Source organism: Nannobrachium achirus (genome assembly GCF_963921795.1).
Source record: "Nannobrachium achirus genome assembly, chromosome: 3".
Classification (NCBI taxonomy): Eukaryota; Metazoa; Chordata; class Actinopteri; order Myctophiformes; family Myctophidae; genus Nannobrachium; species Nannobrachium achirus.
The window spans coordinates 23793568-23811697 of NC_137812.1; the positions used below are offsets into that span (position 1 = coordinate 23793568).

General features: G+C 42.9%; 1 protein-coding gene across 2 annotated transcripts in view; it reads left to right on the forward strand.

Annotated features, from left to right (window-relative positions):
* vps54 (VPS54 subunit of GARP complex) overlaps positions 1-15478 on the forward strand; it is a 32866-nt gene extending 17388 nt beyond the window's left edge. For both annotated transcript variants that reach the window (XM_080721373.1, XM_080721374.1), the window contains 14 exons: positions 1509-1605; positions 2079-2321; positions 2829-2986; positions 3853-3982; positions 5163-5344; positions 6016-6128; positions 6796-6859; positions 7500-7605; positions 8605-8692; positions 9271-9392; positions 10005-10085; positions 10688-10795; positions 10908-11002; positions 12166-15478. In XM_080721373.1, coding sequence (XP_080577499.1) covers positions 1509-1605; positions 2079-2321; positions 2829-2986; positions 3853-3982; positions 5163-5344; positions 6016-6128; positions 6796-6859; positions 7500-7605; positions 8605-8692; positions 9271-9392; positions 10005-10085; positions 10688-10795; positions 10908-11002; positions 12166-12271 — 1693 coding nt within the window. In that variant the 3' untranslated portion in view covers positions 12272-15478. The remainder of the gene's footprint in view (positions 1-1508; positions 1606-2078; positions 2322-2828; positions 2987-3852; positions 3983-5162; positions 5345-6015; positions 6129-6795; positions 6860-7499; positions 7606-8604; positions 8693-9270; positions 9393-10004; positions 10086-10687; positions 10796-10907; positions 11003-12165) is intronic.
* Positions 15479-18130: the final 2652 nt, after the last annotated feature.

An 18130-nucleotide genomic window follows, 5' to 3' on the forward strand; every position in this document is an offset into this window, starting at 1 on the left:
AAGTAGAACTTGTTCCTTGTGTTGTTTATTGTGTCTATTGTAATTCTAATTGCACAAACGTTGACTACCCTAAAACTAGCAGCCAAGGTTTGCACTGTCGTATTGAATTGAATTGAACAACTACAACTACACTTCAACCTAACGACGGCTAGGGCTGTCACGATTATTACATTTTATATGACGATTAATTGTCATTCAAATAATTGCGATTAACGATTTAATTATGTTTTTGTTGTTGACAATTACATTTCTGTTTGGCTTGTAGGCTTTGAATTTGCACATGTCAGATATGACTCATAACCTAAATATACAAAGAAATGACGTCTTATTTTACAACTTTAGACTTGAAAATGAACATATAGCAATGAACAAATAGCTGATCTACAAGTGGATCGGCTATTTCCACTATTTTTGAAAATGCTTGAAAATATATGAAAAACTTTCAACATGGAAACAATTATGACAAAAATAATTGTGGTTAGACGATTATGTAATAATTGCGACAGGCCTAACAATAACAGCCTACCTCGGCTATGAGAAATATGTAGTTCAACACCCCATAAATTCAAAGACATTGACTGGCAGATGTATGCATGAGAACTGTGCCCATTGTCCACAGACAATAGGCTACAGTGGAGCGTAGCGTGTCCTTACTGTCCTAGCAGGGTATGGATGAATACCAGTGGTGGAAAGTCACTAAGAACATTTACTCAAGTATAATTTTGAGGTACTTTACTGTAGTATTTCCAGTTTTCAATACTTTTACTTCACTAAATCTCAGGGGAAAATATTGTACTTACTCCGCTACGATTATTTGAAAGTAGCGAATCTACAAGCTCACAGTGTGTTGCATTTGTGAGCTTGAAGCACCTTCCCTTGAAGTGGCTGAAGTGTGTCGTGAAATGAGACATTCTGCACAATGAGTACTTTTACTTTTGGTACTGTACTTTATATTTTGATACAGATTCTTTTGTATATTTTGATGCAGATACTTTCGTACTTATAGTACATTTTGAATACTGGACTTTTACTTGTAAGAGTATTTCATTATTTCTACATTGCAGTATTGATACCTTTACTTCGTAAAACATTCCTGTACTTTTTCCTCCACTGATCCACTGAGAATGTGGAAGGTTTGAGGTGTGTGCAAAGATGCAGGTTATGTTTCCGTGGGTGTGTTCACGTCACATTGTTTTGTTTGTTGTTAGTGAGAGTGCCTTGCATTCATCATATGTGGTTTGTGTGAGTGTTTATTTAAGCTATTTATGGTGCTGGTATATGCCAGATCAGCCCTGAACAAAACAGACTGGTAAAAACCTAACATTTCAACAATCACATGTCTATCCAAGCGATAGAGACAGTGCTATTGGCTATTGGAACAAGTAGTTCACCCAAAAAATGACTTTATTTTATATCAATTACACACTCGATGAAGCCTTGAATTCAATCAATCATTGTAAAAGTAACAAAAAAAGACATCATATGTAAAATGTGTTTGTGCTCCGCAGGCTACCTGATCAGATGCGTCTGATGACGTTCCCCCAGTGGTTTGAGCTGCTGAAGAACGTCTTTGAGCACTTCCTTCTCTTTCTACAGAGAATCAAGGTGGGTATGTCCACCATGGACATGATGTACACAGACGCCACATTGGTCACAACGTGTCACAAAGCGTCATTTTGTGAGCTTGTAGATCTGCTATTTTCACTTGTTTCCCGGGGAGACATGCAATTTCTCTTTTATGTCTTGAGCTAAAAGGTTTGGGAACCACAGATCTAGGAACTTAGACTTAGAAAGAAAGGTGCCTAGTGGCATTGTATTGTTTTCGTATGTAATCGCCCTGTCAACCTATTGATGTTTTTTCAGCATAATCATTGCTTAGAGTTTGCTTGAAGTTTGCCTGTTTCTCCCTCTCTTCATTTATAATCCCTATTTAACTTGGTGAGCACCTCGGCTCCACCTGGACTGGAGTCATCACCCTGTGAACTCTCAGAATCACTCGTCTCGTCTTTGTTTTTAGCGAGGCTTGCCTCAAATGTAAAGGTCTCTCTCTCTCTCCTCTCCCTCTGTGCCTCCACCAGTCCACTCTGAGTGTGATCAGGAACGTGGTGCTGATGATCCTGGACACCAACCAGAAGAGCCGGGTGTTGTCGGAGCAGCAGCCAGGCTCCTCCTCCGAGCCCCGGGACCACCAGAGCAACTCCTCCTCGGGCTGCCCGCTTCTCCAGCCGGGCGAGGCTGAGCTGGCCTACCTCACCCACGAGGGCCTGTTCATCAGCGACGCCATCAGCGATGCCCAGCAGCAGCAGCAGCAGCAGCAGCAGGTGGTTACTTACTACTACACCTTATACCTAGGACTCACCTAAGTAACCCCTGCTCATTATGCTAAGCTGGCTCAGGGTAGAGGACAGAGTACAGCATCTTGCAATGGGCCTGGTTTTCAAGATACTCAAAGGGACCAGTGCTCATGAACCTGTCTGACTATTTCAAAAGAGTGAGAAACGCCCACAGGCACGAGGGAGCTCGATCCACTGATCTCATGCCCCCCAGATTTGGCACAAACATGGGGATGAATTCATTCTACTTATATTATGCCACCAAAATGTATAAAAGAACACCTAGACAAGTCTTCTAGCTTGCCAAAAGAAATGACCCCTACTTTTACTGGCCCTACTATTGATGAACTCTAGTATAGTATTCTATGTCTTTATATGTCTTGATGAATTGAATACACAGGAAACAAGCCCTCAGGTCTTTTTGTGTTATCCTTTTAGCATTATTACCTCTGTACTTTCTGCACTGTTAATAAAGTATTCAATCAATTCATCAAGGTGGCATCACCAGCCCAGGACCAGAGCTCTGCCCCGGGCTCCAGGGTGCAGCAGCCAGGGCAGGGGGTCCGCGGCGGGGAGGCTTGTGGTAGTGACTCAGCCTCTGGGACCACCGAGTCCTCCTCCAGCAGCTTCCCGACTGTAGGGGCAGGCATCACGTAAGTCCACTCATCCTTAGCAGTTTCATCGCTGATGAGTTTTATGCATCATTATGTTTTTGCCCTTGTCCGTCCGTGTGTGTGTGTGTGTGTGTGTGTGTGTGTGTGTGTGTGTGTGTGTGTGTGTGTGTGTGTGTGTGTGTGTGTGTGTGTGTGTGTGTGTGTGTGTGTGTGTGTGTGTGTGTGTGTGTGTGTGTGTGTGTGACTGTCTTTTCACATTAGCCTATTATAGTGCCACCAGGAGTCAGTTTTTTGTGAAAGAATTTTCTGTTACTACTCCTACAGATTTTGTATAAACCTCACGCAAATCGGTATACGTTATCTCTGTAGCTGTGTTCAAGACCGTGACATTTCTCATATTCCATTTCAATTGGCTTCCAAAGTTTGTGGCGGTGGCCGTTGTTCACGAAATGCCACACATCATGAATGCAGTGCCTGATTGCAAATCTCCTCATGGTGGCATTACAACAGCCCACTTCACATTTTGGCTCTCTCTTGAACCATAGGTCGTGCAATCCTTTTTTCCCCTGGATTCCCATGACACTTTTAGGCCCTGTTTGTCCCAGATTACATTTTCCATAGTGCGTTTTCTTCTAAACACACTTTTTGCTACTATTCCTACAGATTTTGTCAAAAACTCACACAAATTGGTACACATTAACTCTCTGGGGTCATGTGATCAAGACGCATTAGTTTCCGAGGAGCACACGTTTTCTGGTTATGGCACTGTGTGTTGGGTTTGTTTTGACTGTACAATTGTAAACACTTTTTCATAACCTCGAAAGCCATGGAGTGGGGGAAATGGTAGGATTTTTGCCCTGTTCCAGCAGTATGTCTGAATGATTCATGGTCCTTCCTCCTCCTAGGTCCAGTGAGGACATGATGCCCTCGGAGCTGGAGCTGGGCCGCGTGGCCAACAACATCCAGGAGCTGCTCTGCACCGCCTCCGATGTCAGCCATGACCGCTGTGTTAAAGTCCTGGTGGCCAGAGCCAAGGTACAGGGTTCTATCTACATTTAAAATATCCCAAGACGAATTCATTATATATAATATCGTCATTGTCGGGTGGAAACCTTGCATGTCCAAAACCTTCCTTTATTAGCAAGCACACGCTTTATTGACCAAAATGCATATTGTCAGTTTCGTCGCTGTCGGGTGCAATGCCCCTTATCTCCCTATTTCAACCTTTTTTTCGATGCTATTGAACACCACACCATCTGTGTGTGGGTTTTACAAATATTTAAACAATGAAACGTATTAAAAAGCGCTTCTGATTAAACTCCATTGGGTCTGGATGATCGGCTAACCCACCTTTCACGAATTGCATATCAGAACTTTTTCAGGACATTTTATTTTTGCTTTAATGCATGTATATCAACAGGAAGTTGATCTTTTTTCCTTTAAAACAAACACTGTTAAGCCCCTTTTCTAGCTTTAGCCCGACACTACACGACTCTGCAATGGTTCAGCATAAAAAATATCTACCTTTTCCATTACAGTAAAGTATCCCCTTGCACTAGGAGTGCTTCATGGAATCTCTGTGGGTTTAGTTAGCGCAGCAGTTTTCACTCTGTCCACCTTTTGCGTTATCATCTGTGGGTTTTCTATTAATATTTACTGCATTACTGCAAGGTGTATTCAGTGATAATGAAAGTGGCCGGGGTCATCTTGTCTCTTACTGGCCTTACAGCGTGGAAATGTTTAGTTTTTTATAGATTTTTTACACCATTATAATGTTCTCGTTTTGATCATTAGACCCAATGACTGAATATCGGTAGGCCTACTGTACGTCTCCAGCTTCAGGATATGTATGATACTGATTTACTACGAGACTGTGGCATTTTATGAGTTCAGTAGTTTACAATCTAGGCATTTAGCAGACGTTCTTAATTCAGAGCGACTGTGATTCTCAAAACCTTTATTTTGACCATCATAACTAAACATCATAACATAACTACGGCCATACTCTACCCTGATTGGTCGAGGACTGGCTTGCCATCTCTGAAAACCGAATCTAGCTATGCTCGTAACACAGGCCATGGTGGAAGTCCTTATATGGTCGGCACACATTCTAGTGAGGAGAATTAATGGAAGATGTAACCAATTATATTTTTATTTGAATGAAATACAATTACTGAATATACCTTTAAATGTACTGTGTTTCTCTTGCCTTCAGGATGGCTCTCTGGAGCGCCTGAGCTCCTCAGAGTTCGTGTGCCTGTCCCAGGCCGTGGAGGCCTTCATCAGGGACACGGAGGAGCTGTGCTGCAGGCGCAGCATGTCCCTCCGGGGGGCGCTGCAGAGCCAGGCCAACCGCTTCGTCCATCGCTTCCACGAGGAGCGCAAGACAAAGCTGAGGTTAGTGACGTGTATTTTCCGCTGCAGCGCCCCAAACTGTGGAACGAGACTCCACCCCATGTTAGAGCAGTGGTTCTCAACCTTTTCAGGCCGCGACCCCCAAAAGAATAATATTTTAACTGGCGACCCCCCACCCTGACGAGCACTAAGAGTTGATGTATTCAATTTTGTATAACACAGTTCTATTGTGAAAATATCAGATCTACATGTTCACGTTTCGAGGGGTTGTGAGCATGTAGATCTGCTATTTCACAATTTCTGCCTCTGATATTTGACAATTTGGCCAACGTTAAATTTGTCATTTTAGAGGTATTAAAAAGTCCTTAAATTGTCACTTTAGAATTGTGCAGATAACATCTATACACTTAAAAACTCTGTTGGTTTGTTTACTGTTGAGTGAGAAAAAAATGTTGCACTTTATCTGGGGACCCCCAAAATAATTTGAGGATCCAGACCCACAGGTTGAGAACCACTGTGTTAGAGCGTCTCAAAACCTGCCTGTGTTTAAATCACGTTTGAAAACTCACTTGTACTCCTTGGCGTTCGATAATTCAGACTGAGTTCCTGTTTCCACTAGGCAACGTGTCTATGTGTTGCACCCTCTGTGTTATTTTCCCCCCTGTGTGTTGTTGTGTATTGCTTTGACATGGTGTCATGGTGTCCCCACACAGCCTGCTGCTGGACAACGAGCGGTGGAAGCAGGCAGAGGTCCCCGCTGAGTTCCAGGACCTGGTCGACTCCATCGCTGACGGCAGGATAACACTACCAGAGCGCAAGCTACCAGGTACACCCTGGCCCTGCTCTCACCACCTTCCTGGACTGGAAATAATAATATCCCTGTCTTGGGAATCATGTCATTATAGGCACAAGTTGGTGATCTGCAAGCTCACAACACATTTTATCGAAGTGCGTTGTGAGCTTGTAGATCAGCTGATTTTGCTCTTTGTCATGCGACAAAAGTATATGGGGCTTATGTGGTTAAGCCAAGCGAGAAACACATGATCAGCGGTAAGCGCTCACTAAATCTTCTCTGTCGGGTGGAAACCTTGTATATTCAAAACTGTTACTTTTCAGGATTCAAATTCAAAACGGCAAAAGTAGCAGATCTACTGCTACTTTTGATACTATAGTGTAACGCTGTAATATGATCAAGTAGTGTGTTCATTTACAACAACAAAAAGGTTTGAATATGGAGATGAGAGGTTTCTGCCCGACGGCAACAAAAGGCTTGGTTGGGCGAGCAGTAGCAGCGCTGACTGAGCATGATGAGCAGAACTCCTTATAACAGAACGCTGACGTTCTTGATGGTTGTCATCCCTGTGGGTTTTGGTGAATCAGAATGAAAATCAAGGTGTGATCATGTTTTGAATCCCTCTAGCGGTATTCCCTTTTGTAATGGTCGTCTTAAACATTTGACATGACATCGGTTTATGTTTGTCCTCCTTTTTTAGGTCCAGAGGACAGGAAACCCAGTGACCATCTCCTGGTGGACGGACAGAAATATGCTGTCATTGGGTACGTCAGTCATCACGGTGTCACCAGAGTATTTCATCAGCTTTGACGCGTTATTATGATTCACACCACAGTTCCAGGCAAACCCCGGCCACGGAAGCTTTTGATTGCCTGAACCGGAGCTAGGGAGCGCTTCTTTTGCACCATGCGGAGGTGCCGGGTGGGATGACCACCTAAACCTATCCTCAGTAAAACTATGCCTAACTCTAACCCTAACCTCAGTAAAACTATGCCTAAACCTAACCCTACCTGCTGACGCTGGTGACACGCACCTGTATCTTAAAAACAACTACAGTATGTGACAATTCGGTATGTATGTTGCGGTCAGGAAGAAACATTAACTTTTTGTGTTTTTTGCGTAAATCAACGCCCTACTTGATCATACAGTACTACAGTACAGCATCACACAAAAGCATCAAAAGTAGAAGCGTTTTCAGCTGGTCAATCTGCTACTGCTTGTTTTGGGGTTTGAATCCTGAAAAACAACAGTTTTGGACATAAGGTTTCCACCCAACAGACAATACCATATTTAAAAAAGGTTGGGATTGGGATATGAGGACAATGCTGAGGTTTGCAGATGAACTACTGATTTAGAAGGCATTAGAATGGGTCTTAATGGGTTCACCGTTCCCTCTCTCGTCAGGACGGTGTTGCTGCTGATCAGAATGTTCCTGGAGTACTGCCAGTGTGTCAACGACATCCCATCCATCACCACAGACATGCTGACACGCCTGGCTGATCTCCTCAAGGTGTGTGTGGCAGTGCAAGAGTCAATCCAGCTAATCCATAACATACATTGTTTTCAATCAAATTATTGAGTTTTCCAAAATGGTGACAAGAGAAAACAGATCTACACGCTCACCTTGATGCGATACGTTGTGAGGTTGCAGGTGGGCTATTTTTGCATGACACCGTTGTATGACAGCTTTTTAAATGGGGCTTAAGTTTTTAATCACAATAATCAATTTAGTTTATTATTTTTGCAGCCATAGCTGAATGGGTAGAGCGTGGGTAGAGAGGCTGCCTGGGAATCAGACGGTCCCGGGTTCGATTCCTGTTAAATTCTCAACCCTGGATATGTATCGAGGTGTCCATGAGCAAGACACTTAAACCCCTAACCGCTCATCAGAACCACCTGAGCAGCCATCAGCTGGGTGAAGCTGAGAACTGAATTATCTCATGCGGGATTAAGTAGGAAAATAATTGATTGTTGCAACCCTACACTGCACACAATTACTATATGCTACCAACTTCAATGTGAATATATATCATTCCATGAAAGTTTGAAACTCCTGTTCCCAAAAGATTGGCTTGCATCTCGTGGTTGTTGATGGTATGATTAATTCACAGGCTGTGATTACTGGTCAGTGTTTGCAATGAACAGATGTCGACGAACAGCACTCTGAATGAGATGTTGAAAATCAATTTAATAATGTAATCATAGTTTATATTACTTAAAACCTATTTGAATAAATAATCGATTAGTTAATGTTTTTTAAATGTAATGATATCATTCAAATCGATCATTTCTTATACTCAATGAAGTTAACCGTTGCAGCTCTAACAGCCTATGCTGATCTTACGGGTAGATCAAAAAGACACGGTTGCTCCACCTCTGTAAATGGTCCTATATATGCTGGCAGAAACACCTGTATAACCCTTCCCCATGATGTGAAGCTTTGGCCATGGCATGAAAAGCACTAAAATGCTTGGTTGGTTGAACTCCTCTCCTCTGTTCTCCCCTGCAGCACTTCAACTCTCGGAGCTGTCAGCTGGTGCTGGGAGCCGGAGCTCTGCAGGTGGTCGGCCTCAAGACCATCACCACTAGAAACCTCGGTAAGGACTTGGACACACGGTATACTGTATATATACCAGGGGTCTTCAACGTTTTCAGGCCAAGGACCCCTTAGCTGAGAGAGAGATGAAGCAGGGACCCCCCAGGCCCCCACAACCCATAGATACCATATAGTTTCATCGTTTGACAGCACAATCATCAGTGTATTTTGGGTTCATGTAAATGTGTGTTTCCAGATATTTAACCACTTGAACTGTCAATACTTAATAAACTTGACTTTTCACTCTTTGCTCCTTTTCCCCTGTACACGAAACCTCTTTGCCAAAAATAGCTGATCTACAAGCTTACAACGCCTCGCAGCGCTTTTTAAGCTTGCAGATCTGCTGCTTTTGTGTGACACTAGTAGTATGATCCAGTAGGGCTTTAATTTACTTAGTTAGATACGTTTCTGCCTGACAGCTACAGTATGATAACACTCATCACCTCTAGAAACCTTTAGGACTTTAGACATTATGGTATACCATATCGTCGTTGTCAGACAGAAACCTCCTATCTAGCACAGTATATACTGTATATATTCATACTTTTCTAATAGGTTTCTTGTTGTGTGTGTGTACAGCGTTGGCCTCTCGTTGCCTCCAGCTGGTAGTTCACTACATTCCCATCATCAGAGCTCACTTTGAGACCAAGCTACAACCCAAACAGTACAGCGTCCTCAGGCACTTTGACCACATCACTAAGGTGAGTCACCACTGTGCTGTCCCCTCTCTGCACATTGCTGTCGAGCATTAATAGTGACGCTTCAACCCTTGTTACACCAAATCACTGCTCTGTATCACGCAACCGCCGCAAAAACACTTCTTTGTGTTACGGTAGCTCTCCACCAAACAGACGACTACATATTAATACAGACTGGCAGTCGAATGATGTTGGGAGATACTGATCTGCCGATGGTTGGAAGGTGTGGAAAAGGTTGCTGAATGCACCTGAGAGATGCACACTGACAGACGGCTACTATGGTGCTAAAATAACCCATGGCTTGATGTCGTTTTTCAACAACAAGCCCGCTTGCAACCCTACAAGACAGTGTACCCACGTCCACTTCGATTTTTGGCAACAGACGCTCTCCAAAACTTAACGACGCTGACGTTCTTTGTGTCGCTTGCCACAAAGAACAGTATCAAAACTACATTGTGAGCTTGTAAGATCGACTATTCTCACTATTTTGTGAAACGTTTCCAAAAAGCATTACACTTTTTGCGTATTATAACATAGCCCAAAATCGGGGATGGATTATTCATTTGTTTATGATTAGTTATGTTAAGTGTTGCACCCGTCTTGTGTTCCTTGCAGGACTACAACGATCACATAGCAGAGATCTCAGCCAAGCTGGTAGCCATCATGGACAGCCTGTTTGAGAAGGTTCTATCAAAGGTACGTTCAGGCTCTGTTTTCTTAAAGATTTTTATAATTGGAAACAATTATATGTATAACTATATATCGTCGCTGTCGAGTGAAAACATCATTTGTCCAAAACTGTTACTTTTCAGGATTCAAATTCAAAAGTAGCAGATCGACAAGCTCAATTAGCCTTATTCACGGCCCGCCCACTCAGCATCCCCCTGATGCTGAAGTCACGTTTTGAAGGGTAAACCCCTGCTAAAAGCCCATAGAGTTAACACAGAAATCGCTAATTTAATGCAATTTCCGAATAGTAATATAATAGTATAGTATAATAGTAATACGGCTAGCATGACCAAGAACACAAGATAGTAAAAGGCACAAACCATTATAATTTACTTTACCGTTCGAAATAATGATTTGTTGGCTTTAAGTCCAGCTATTTCTGTATTAATTTCCCATTCTAAACTGACGTCAGCACCAGGAAGTTGCTGAGTGGGTGGGCCGTGAATAGGGCTAATCTGCAGTCATAGTTGAGCTCTTCAGCAAACTTGTCTTGTAAAAGTGTGACCTCTAGTGGCTGGATGCTGTCTATAGTTGTTAACTGTCTGTGTGTGTGTGTGGTGTTTCAACAGTATGAAGTGAAGGCCCCCATGCCCTCAGCCTGCTTCCGCAACGTCTGCAAACAGATGGCCAAGATGCATGAAGCCCTCTACGAACTGTTACCTGAGGAGCAAACACAGGTTCCACCACATCATCATCTCTTGGATTAAAGTTCTCATTGATCTCAGTCATTTCTGTCTTCTATGGAAGCATGTTGCGACCTTGTTTTAATAGTTTTCTTCCTGTGTCCAGATGCTGTTCCTGAGGATCAATGCCAGTTATAAAATGCACCTCAAGAGGCAGCTAGCTCGGCTCGGTGTGGTGAATAACGGTGGCCCACAGCACGGGTACGAACCAGGATTTACTCTGTCATTTCATGCAGTCAGGGACGTGCTGGGCCCCTGATTCAGCCCGGGAAAAAGAGTTGGAGAGGCCCTCATTTTTTTTTTTATATATATATTTCATCGTTGTCGGGTGGAAACCTTATATGTCCAAAACCGTTTGCTTTGTATTTATCATTTTAAAAATGATTTAAACTAGTGAAACCGCGAGGCGTTTTGTGCTTGTAGATCTGCTGTTTTCACTACTTTTGCGCAACAGCCTTGTATGATGAAGCAGCTTTGGGAAAAAATGTATACATTTGAAACTTGGAAATACAAGGATTTTCCCCGACAGTGACGATTTACTTTGTTGGCCGCACAGCCCCCAAAATGGAACAAAGGCCGACATTTTTTATTTATTTTTTCCTAATGGCCGGCCTGGACCAGCCGAGAATGAACCGGCCGTTCGGGAGTTGTCCCGCTTTTCCCAATGGCCAGCACGTCCCTGCATGCAGTAGACCTCCACACGCTCACACATGTTGACTGTCGCCACGACTCCGTTTATTAAAGAGATGGAGACAATGAATACTATTAGAATAAAGTGCTTTCAAAGTACCGTTGAACATAGAAACCTTTGTTTTGACCCATAGATAACATATTAAAATGACTTTTTTTCTATTGATTACTCACGCCATGGAGACTTGAGTTCAATAATATTTTTAGTTTTTTGTCACATTCCTAAGACAATAATTTGATTACAATAAATGTACCCCCATTGATTATTAAACTCCTATCTCTATTTCCATGGCGTGAGTAATCGATAGAGAAAAAGAGAAACCATTTTGGGGGTGAACTACTCCTTTAACCCATTTAGAACGGGTACATATTTTGTGTATCATTATTTTATGCTTTAACTATTGAAAAATAGCAGATATACAAGCTCACAGCGCGGCACCGAGTGCCGCGCTGCGAGCTCGTAGATCTGCTATTTTTGAAAAGTCGTGAACATTAGAATTTTGACCCGATTCTATAAGTGTCTTTTGAATCCTTCTAATTCTAGGCCTAAATGGGTTAACCATACCTTTTTAGATCACTTTGTTCAATCAGCTGTTGCACCTCCTCTATCTTGGTCATGCATGTCTCTTAACTCCCACCCATGTCCTGTGCTGTCGCTGCTGCTTGTGTTCCAGGCTGGTGGGGGCGGACGTGGCCTTCTACACGGAGAACGTCCAAGCGCTACGGACCCTGGAGAAACTGGACCTGAACATGGCAGAGATCTGGGAACAGAAGAGGTGATGGAAGGGGTCTTGGGGTTTGGGGGGGGTGGGCACCGCGGTGCCGTGCCACACAGAGCCGCCACCCTGGGAGGGGAGCAGGCGACGTTCGTTCAGAGAGAGAGAGAGACAAGCCACTACTATCGTTTGGAACTCTTCCCCTAACCGCAGGGACCGGAGATGGGCACCACCACCACCACCACGCTCAGGCCAAACGTCCCCCCCAGGGGAGGACGCTGGCTGCTGGAGGAAAGTGAGGGAGAACCAACGGGTTGTGGAGGGCTGGCTCTAAAAAGTAGGGGTTCTCAAACCTTTTTTCTTTTTTTAAATCAAGGAAACCCCCCTTTTTCATATGCATTAGGGCAACGGAACCCCCATAATTCTGAGAGGGTACAGATGGAACCAAATAGACCCATCCTTACGGATCCATTTGGTTCCATCTGTACACTCTCAAGAGTTAACAGGCCTGTTAAGAGTCCACTTGGTTCCTTGGCTATCAATCATTTTTGCTGCAGGGGGTCTCTGACTGCCCCCCACTTTGAGAACCAATGCTCTAAAGAGAGAGAGAGAGAGAGATCCCAGTGACATTGTGGGACCAAACTCATCATGTGCACAAGTGTGGGGGGTGTATGATTATTATGGGGGAGGGCTTCTGAAAACACCTCCTGTGTAAAAGACTTTTGGGGGACACGCACAAACCGTGCCTCCAGTTTCAAACTGCTGTCAACCTCATCTCACTGTGTGCAATTCAAAGCTAAAAATAATGAAAGGACACTAAAAACAATAAGTAAATTATGGATTGATGTTTTTTTTTTATTTTTTATTTTTTTTGAGGGAAGCGGATGTTGTAAATTATATACGATATAAGAGACGGCGTGGATAATTTATTGCGTTTTTCGGTCTCGAGGCGTTCTGTCGCACATGGGGCGCCAAACGGTTTCGCTTGCGGATTTAAGGAAACGTGGAGGAGAGGGCTTTTTCATTTGAAATATGTGAAAAATCCTCACTGCAACTTCTTACATAACTGAATGGATTTCAGTGGATCCTCTCATTTGCACTGAATCCATTTTCAGATTTCGCCCCCGAATTTATCAAAGATTCTCCTCTTCACAGGCATAGCACATCGCAGAGTTGAGCATTACGTAGTCATCCATTTTGGGTTGGAAAAAATGGTTGATCCAGTTGTTTAAAATGTTACATTTTCCCGATCTGGTTTCCGTGAACTCAGTTTACTGTCCTTTTTTAAAAACGTAAACTAACCGATCATTTTGTAACAAAACAAATCTAAGACTTTAACTTGAGATACGTTAGCCACATTATTAACCCTGTCCTCCTTATTCCGGGACTGTAAACAAGTGAAAGCTGAAAATAGCAGATCTACTAAGCTCACAACGCTATTGGCTATTGCGTTGTAGAACGGCGGAGATATTGATAGTGCAGAGCGAAGCGTGGCGGGCCTAGTATAGAGCCCTGAGGGACTCCAACATCTATTAGGGTTAACATAGCGGTCTGCTGAAAAGAAAACTGCACAATAATGTCAACGATAAGCAGAGCAGAGCTTGTAAAGATCATGTTTAACGCTGCCGTTGACATTGCGTGATCTGAGCTCCTGTGCGTTAACCATTTAGGCCTGAAAAATACCTGAACATGTCTTCTAAATCCTAATGGTTTTATGAAACACATATGTTTCTATGATCAGTGGTGCTGAAACCTTTTAATGTCGAGAACAACTAGAATTATATGTATTTGACCACCGACCCCCATTTCAAAATATTTTGTTCCAGGGAACCCCCAGAAGCAAAGATTTACACATCTTTAAATATATATTTCAATGTTTGCACAAATGTTCATGATTTTTCAAAAATAGCAGATCTACAAGCTTGTATATTTGCTATTTTTTAATAGTTAAAGCATAAAATAATGGTTAAAGTGGGGGAAATCTTAACGTAACAAAGATGCATTTCCCGGGCTTAAGCATGAGAATTGGTTGCTCTTGTGATAAGAGTCGGGTGGAAACCTCATGTTCAAAACCGTTACTTTTCAGGATTCAAAATAAAAAATGGCAAAAGCAGCAGACCTGAGGATCTGATGCTCTGCAGTATGTTCTGCAGTATGATCAAGCACAGCGTTGAGAATTATGGGAGTATTCCGCCCCGACATCGGCTAAATGGTCCTCGGCGCATTTAGTCACTGGTTCCCAAAACATTGGGTCGGGACCCATTTGACTCGTTTTTATGGGTCCCTTTATTTTTTGTTTCCTACATTTTATGTAAAAATTATTATCATTTCAAAACATGTTAAAAAAACATTCCCCAAAAGTATTTTCTTTTCCTTTTTTTTTCTTTTTTTTCAGGAATAAAAAAAACGAATTAAATGTTTTGAGTAATAAAAGACAAATCAAAGAAATCCCATGAATTATAAAACAAAATGTTTTAAGAAGTAGTGGAAATTGCCGCGCTGCGATGTGAGCTTGTAGATCTTCTATTTTCACTAGTTTGGGTCCCAGGCAAAAACGTCTAAACTCTCTTTTGGGTCTCGAGCTATTAAGAGTTTGGGAACCATTGATCCAAAGCACTTGACAATGTTGCGTCAACATTCACCCATTTAACACAACAAACGGTGGAGGAAGCCAACGCAAGGCACCACCAACCTGTGTCTTGCTCGAGGACACTTCGACACACAGTCGGGGGGTGAGGAGGAGCCATGGGCGATCGGACCGGGAAAAAACTTTTCTCGGTTCCCCAGCCACTGCCTGTGATTGAACTATCGTCAACTTGGCCTTATACCTTTACTGTATTTGTAATATGCATGAAAATGACATGTTTGACCTTTAAGCCAAGCTCCGACCCAAATACTCGTCATACCCATTGTTCTTTTCCTTTCTTTTTTTTACCTTCCCGCCCTGCACTGTGTGACTCCTCCTTAGGCAAGGAGAGGACCGATTATTATTAGAACGGAGGAGCTCCACCAAGTAATAGCAGTACTGTCTACTTCAAAAGTGCCTACTTTTGATAACTGTCAAGGACTACACATCTGACCCATCCGCAACAGTGTACTGTTAGAGTGCCTATTTTACCTGTGTGTGCGTGCGTCTGTGTGTATGTCTGTGTGTGTGTGTGTGAGAGAGAGAGAGAATGGCCTTCATTGTGGCTCTTATAGAGCTGGGAAAAGGGAGGCGAGCGACGACCCAATCTTGACGGCATGCCTGAGATTTTAAAAATGTCTTGAATCCTGCAAAACCTTTCTGAATAAAAAGAAAATGGATGATGGAGCCCTTTTGTTGTGCTAGACTTCATTCCTCTTATATATAGTGGAGGTGGACAGGAAACTGGGAGAGAGAGAGATGGGGAGGGACATGCAGTAAAGATCGTTGGGAGCGGGACTCGAACCCGAGATGCACTGTCAGACTACGTTGGTCCTAGACTTGATTCCTTCTGGGGGGGGGGGGGGGGGGTGTGTGTGTGTGTGTGTGTGTGTGTGTGTGTGTGTGTGTGTGTGTTTACAGTTGACGACTATTAAAAAAGCTATTGTAGAAAAATAAACATGTAAAACATGCTAGAAATAGACAAAAGCCCCATTTCCACTGTAGGGCCAACCCAGGACTAGAACCAGAACTTTCCAAAACCAAGAACTTTCAAGTACCTGTGAAGTTCCGGGACCAAGTTCTGCTTTTGTTTCCATATAACCAGAACTAACTGGGAAGGTCCCATAAAAAGAGCAGCCTAGGTTCCCAGAACTAAAGTTCAGTTCTACCTCAGGAGCAGGACCTAAAAAAGGTTCCAGGAACCTTGTCTGGAACCAGGCCGTACGCAATGGAAACAAAACCAGAACCAACACAATTGGTTCAGGTTCCTGAAAGTTCTGGTTCCACCTTGCAGTGGAAAAGGGGCTTATCTGCACACACATGCAGTGTTCCACCAGCAGAGGGCGTACATGTGGTACTCATCAGTCACCACCAGCACAGCTCCATTGAAACACTATTTATTTAGTTCATTATTTTGGTGTCAGCATGTTGGCAGTTTGGCACTGGAAATACTGTGTTCTTCACATTGTGTCCAAATAATTCCCTTAAGGGATGGGCTGTGAAAGGCAACCAGACACAAAGTATTCATTCATGTTGTACAGTATGCCAAATGGATTCCATACCAGAACCAGATACAAAGTATTCATTCATGTACGGTATGGCAAATGCATTCCATACCATGATTTGCTTTTTCCAGTATATCTCAGGGTTTGGAGTGATAGCTGATCAGATGTATCACTAGCCTGGCTTCTATGCTTCATCATAAAAAGATCACCCCTACTATTGCTTGTTACCATGACGACCTGCAGGAATCCTGCTGCACAGCAGAAGAAGATTTGTCAGTCTGCGCGTGTGTGTGTGTGTGTGCGTGCGTGCACATCCCATGTGTATGATGTGGTCTGTGTATAGCCATATAGCATTTGGCCCAGCCTTGACGACCTTGCAATCTCATGCGAAGGTCAAAATGTAATTTACATTGCATGTTATTTAGACAGACGCCAGGTTCATTTATTGACATCCTATAGTTTGTATATTTTCAATGTACAGATTATTTATTTTACTGTTTTAGACTGATGCTATGGTTCTTGGTTTACTTACTGTATATCCTAGATTACTATTTCTATGCATTGTTTACCTTGCTTACTGTAAGTGAGAGGTTTTTCAGAAAACTGTTAGGATATGGAAGATATTTTAGGTATTTTTCATGTCTAATGTCTCATGTCTTTGAAAAAATGAAGTATTTTGTCCAGACGGTGCAGAAAGTAGGTTGCTTCTCTCTCTCTCTGCACATCAACCGCCTTGATTCTCTTTGCTCATCACCAGGTACACTTTTAGCTTACCAAAATCTCAAAGGGACGCGTGCGTGCGCACACACACACACACACACACACACACACACACACAAGGCTGTGCTCCTCATGTGAAAAATGTCTGAGCTGCAGGAAAGACATTCAGAAGGATGATCTCGGTATTATAAATAATTGAACATGTTCATCCCAACTTTGAATGCTCAAGTTACTAATGCTCCTGTTTTCAATCTGGACTAAAACTGTGCATTGCTTTGTAGGAGTCTGTGACCGTGGTCCTTATCACTGTCTCACTGATATTCAAGAGGTCCAGGGGAGATGACACACAGTAAAATGTTACACTAAAATGGACTGGACTATCCATTTATTTCTCTGAGAGGATACTGTATATAATCAAATGGACCCATGTGGGTACTGCTAATAACTTATGAAAGTGTAGTGTAAACCTGCTTTTGTGTGACGCTGTAGTATGATCAAGTAGTAGGGCATTCATTTATGGGAAAAAATAAATCTATAGGGCTGGAGAGGGAGGGAGTCGATGCCAGAACAGAGAGGGAGAGAGACGGAAAGGGCGATAGGAATAGGGGAGGGACGGAAGGAGATGCAACCAAGAGTATACAAACAGCAGTCAGTAAAACAATTCTAGTATGTACAATCCAAAAGTGTGTGCAAAAACACTGTGTTTTGTTGTTGAACGGGTGTGTTTACAAGTTAAAGACAGTTGACCAGGCAGTTGAGGTCAGGCAGTTGTTCAAAACTCTGATAGCCTGAGGAAGAACTGTGTTAAATAAGGACATGAGAGGAGTGACTTGAGAACAAAGTAATGGCCAATGACTGTGTAGCTACTTTCTAGAGGGAATCTAGACTGTCTGCATTGCAGTTGAGTCATAAGATCTCAAAAGGGAATCCCGTTCTTATCTTTAGGTAGTTAGGCTACACACAGTAAAAGAGGATCACAGAAGCATCTAATAGGCTAATCACCTTTGGAAATATGTCTGGATATTTAGTTCAGCAGCCAACAGAAACGACCAACTCGAGTCATAACCAAAAT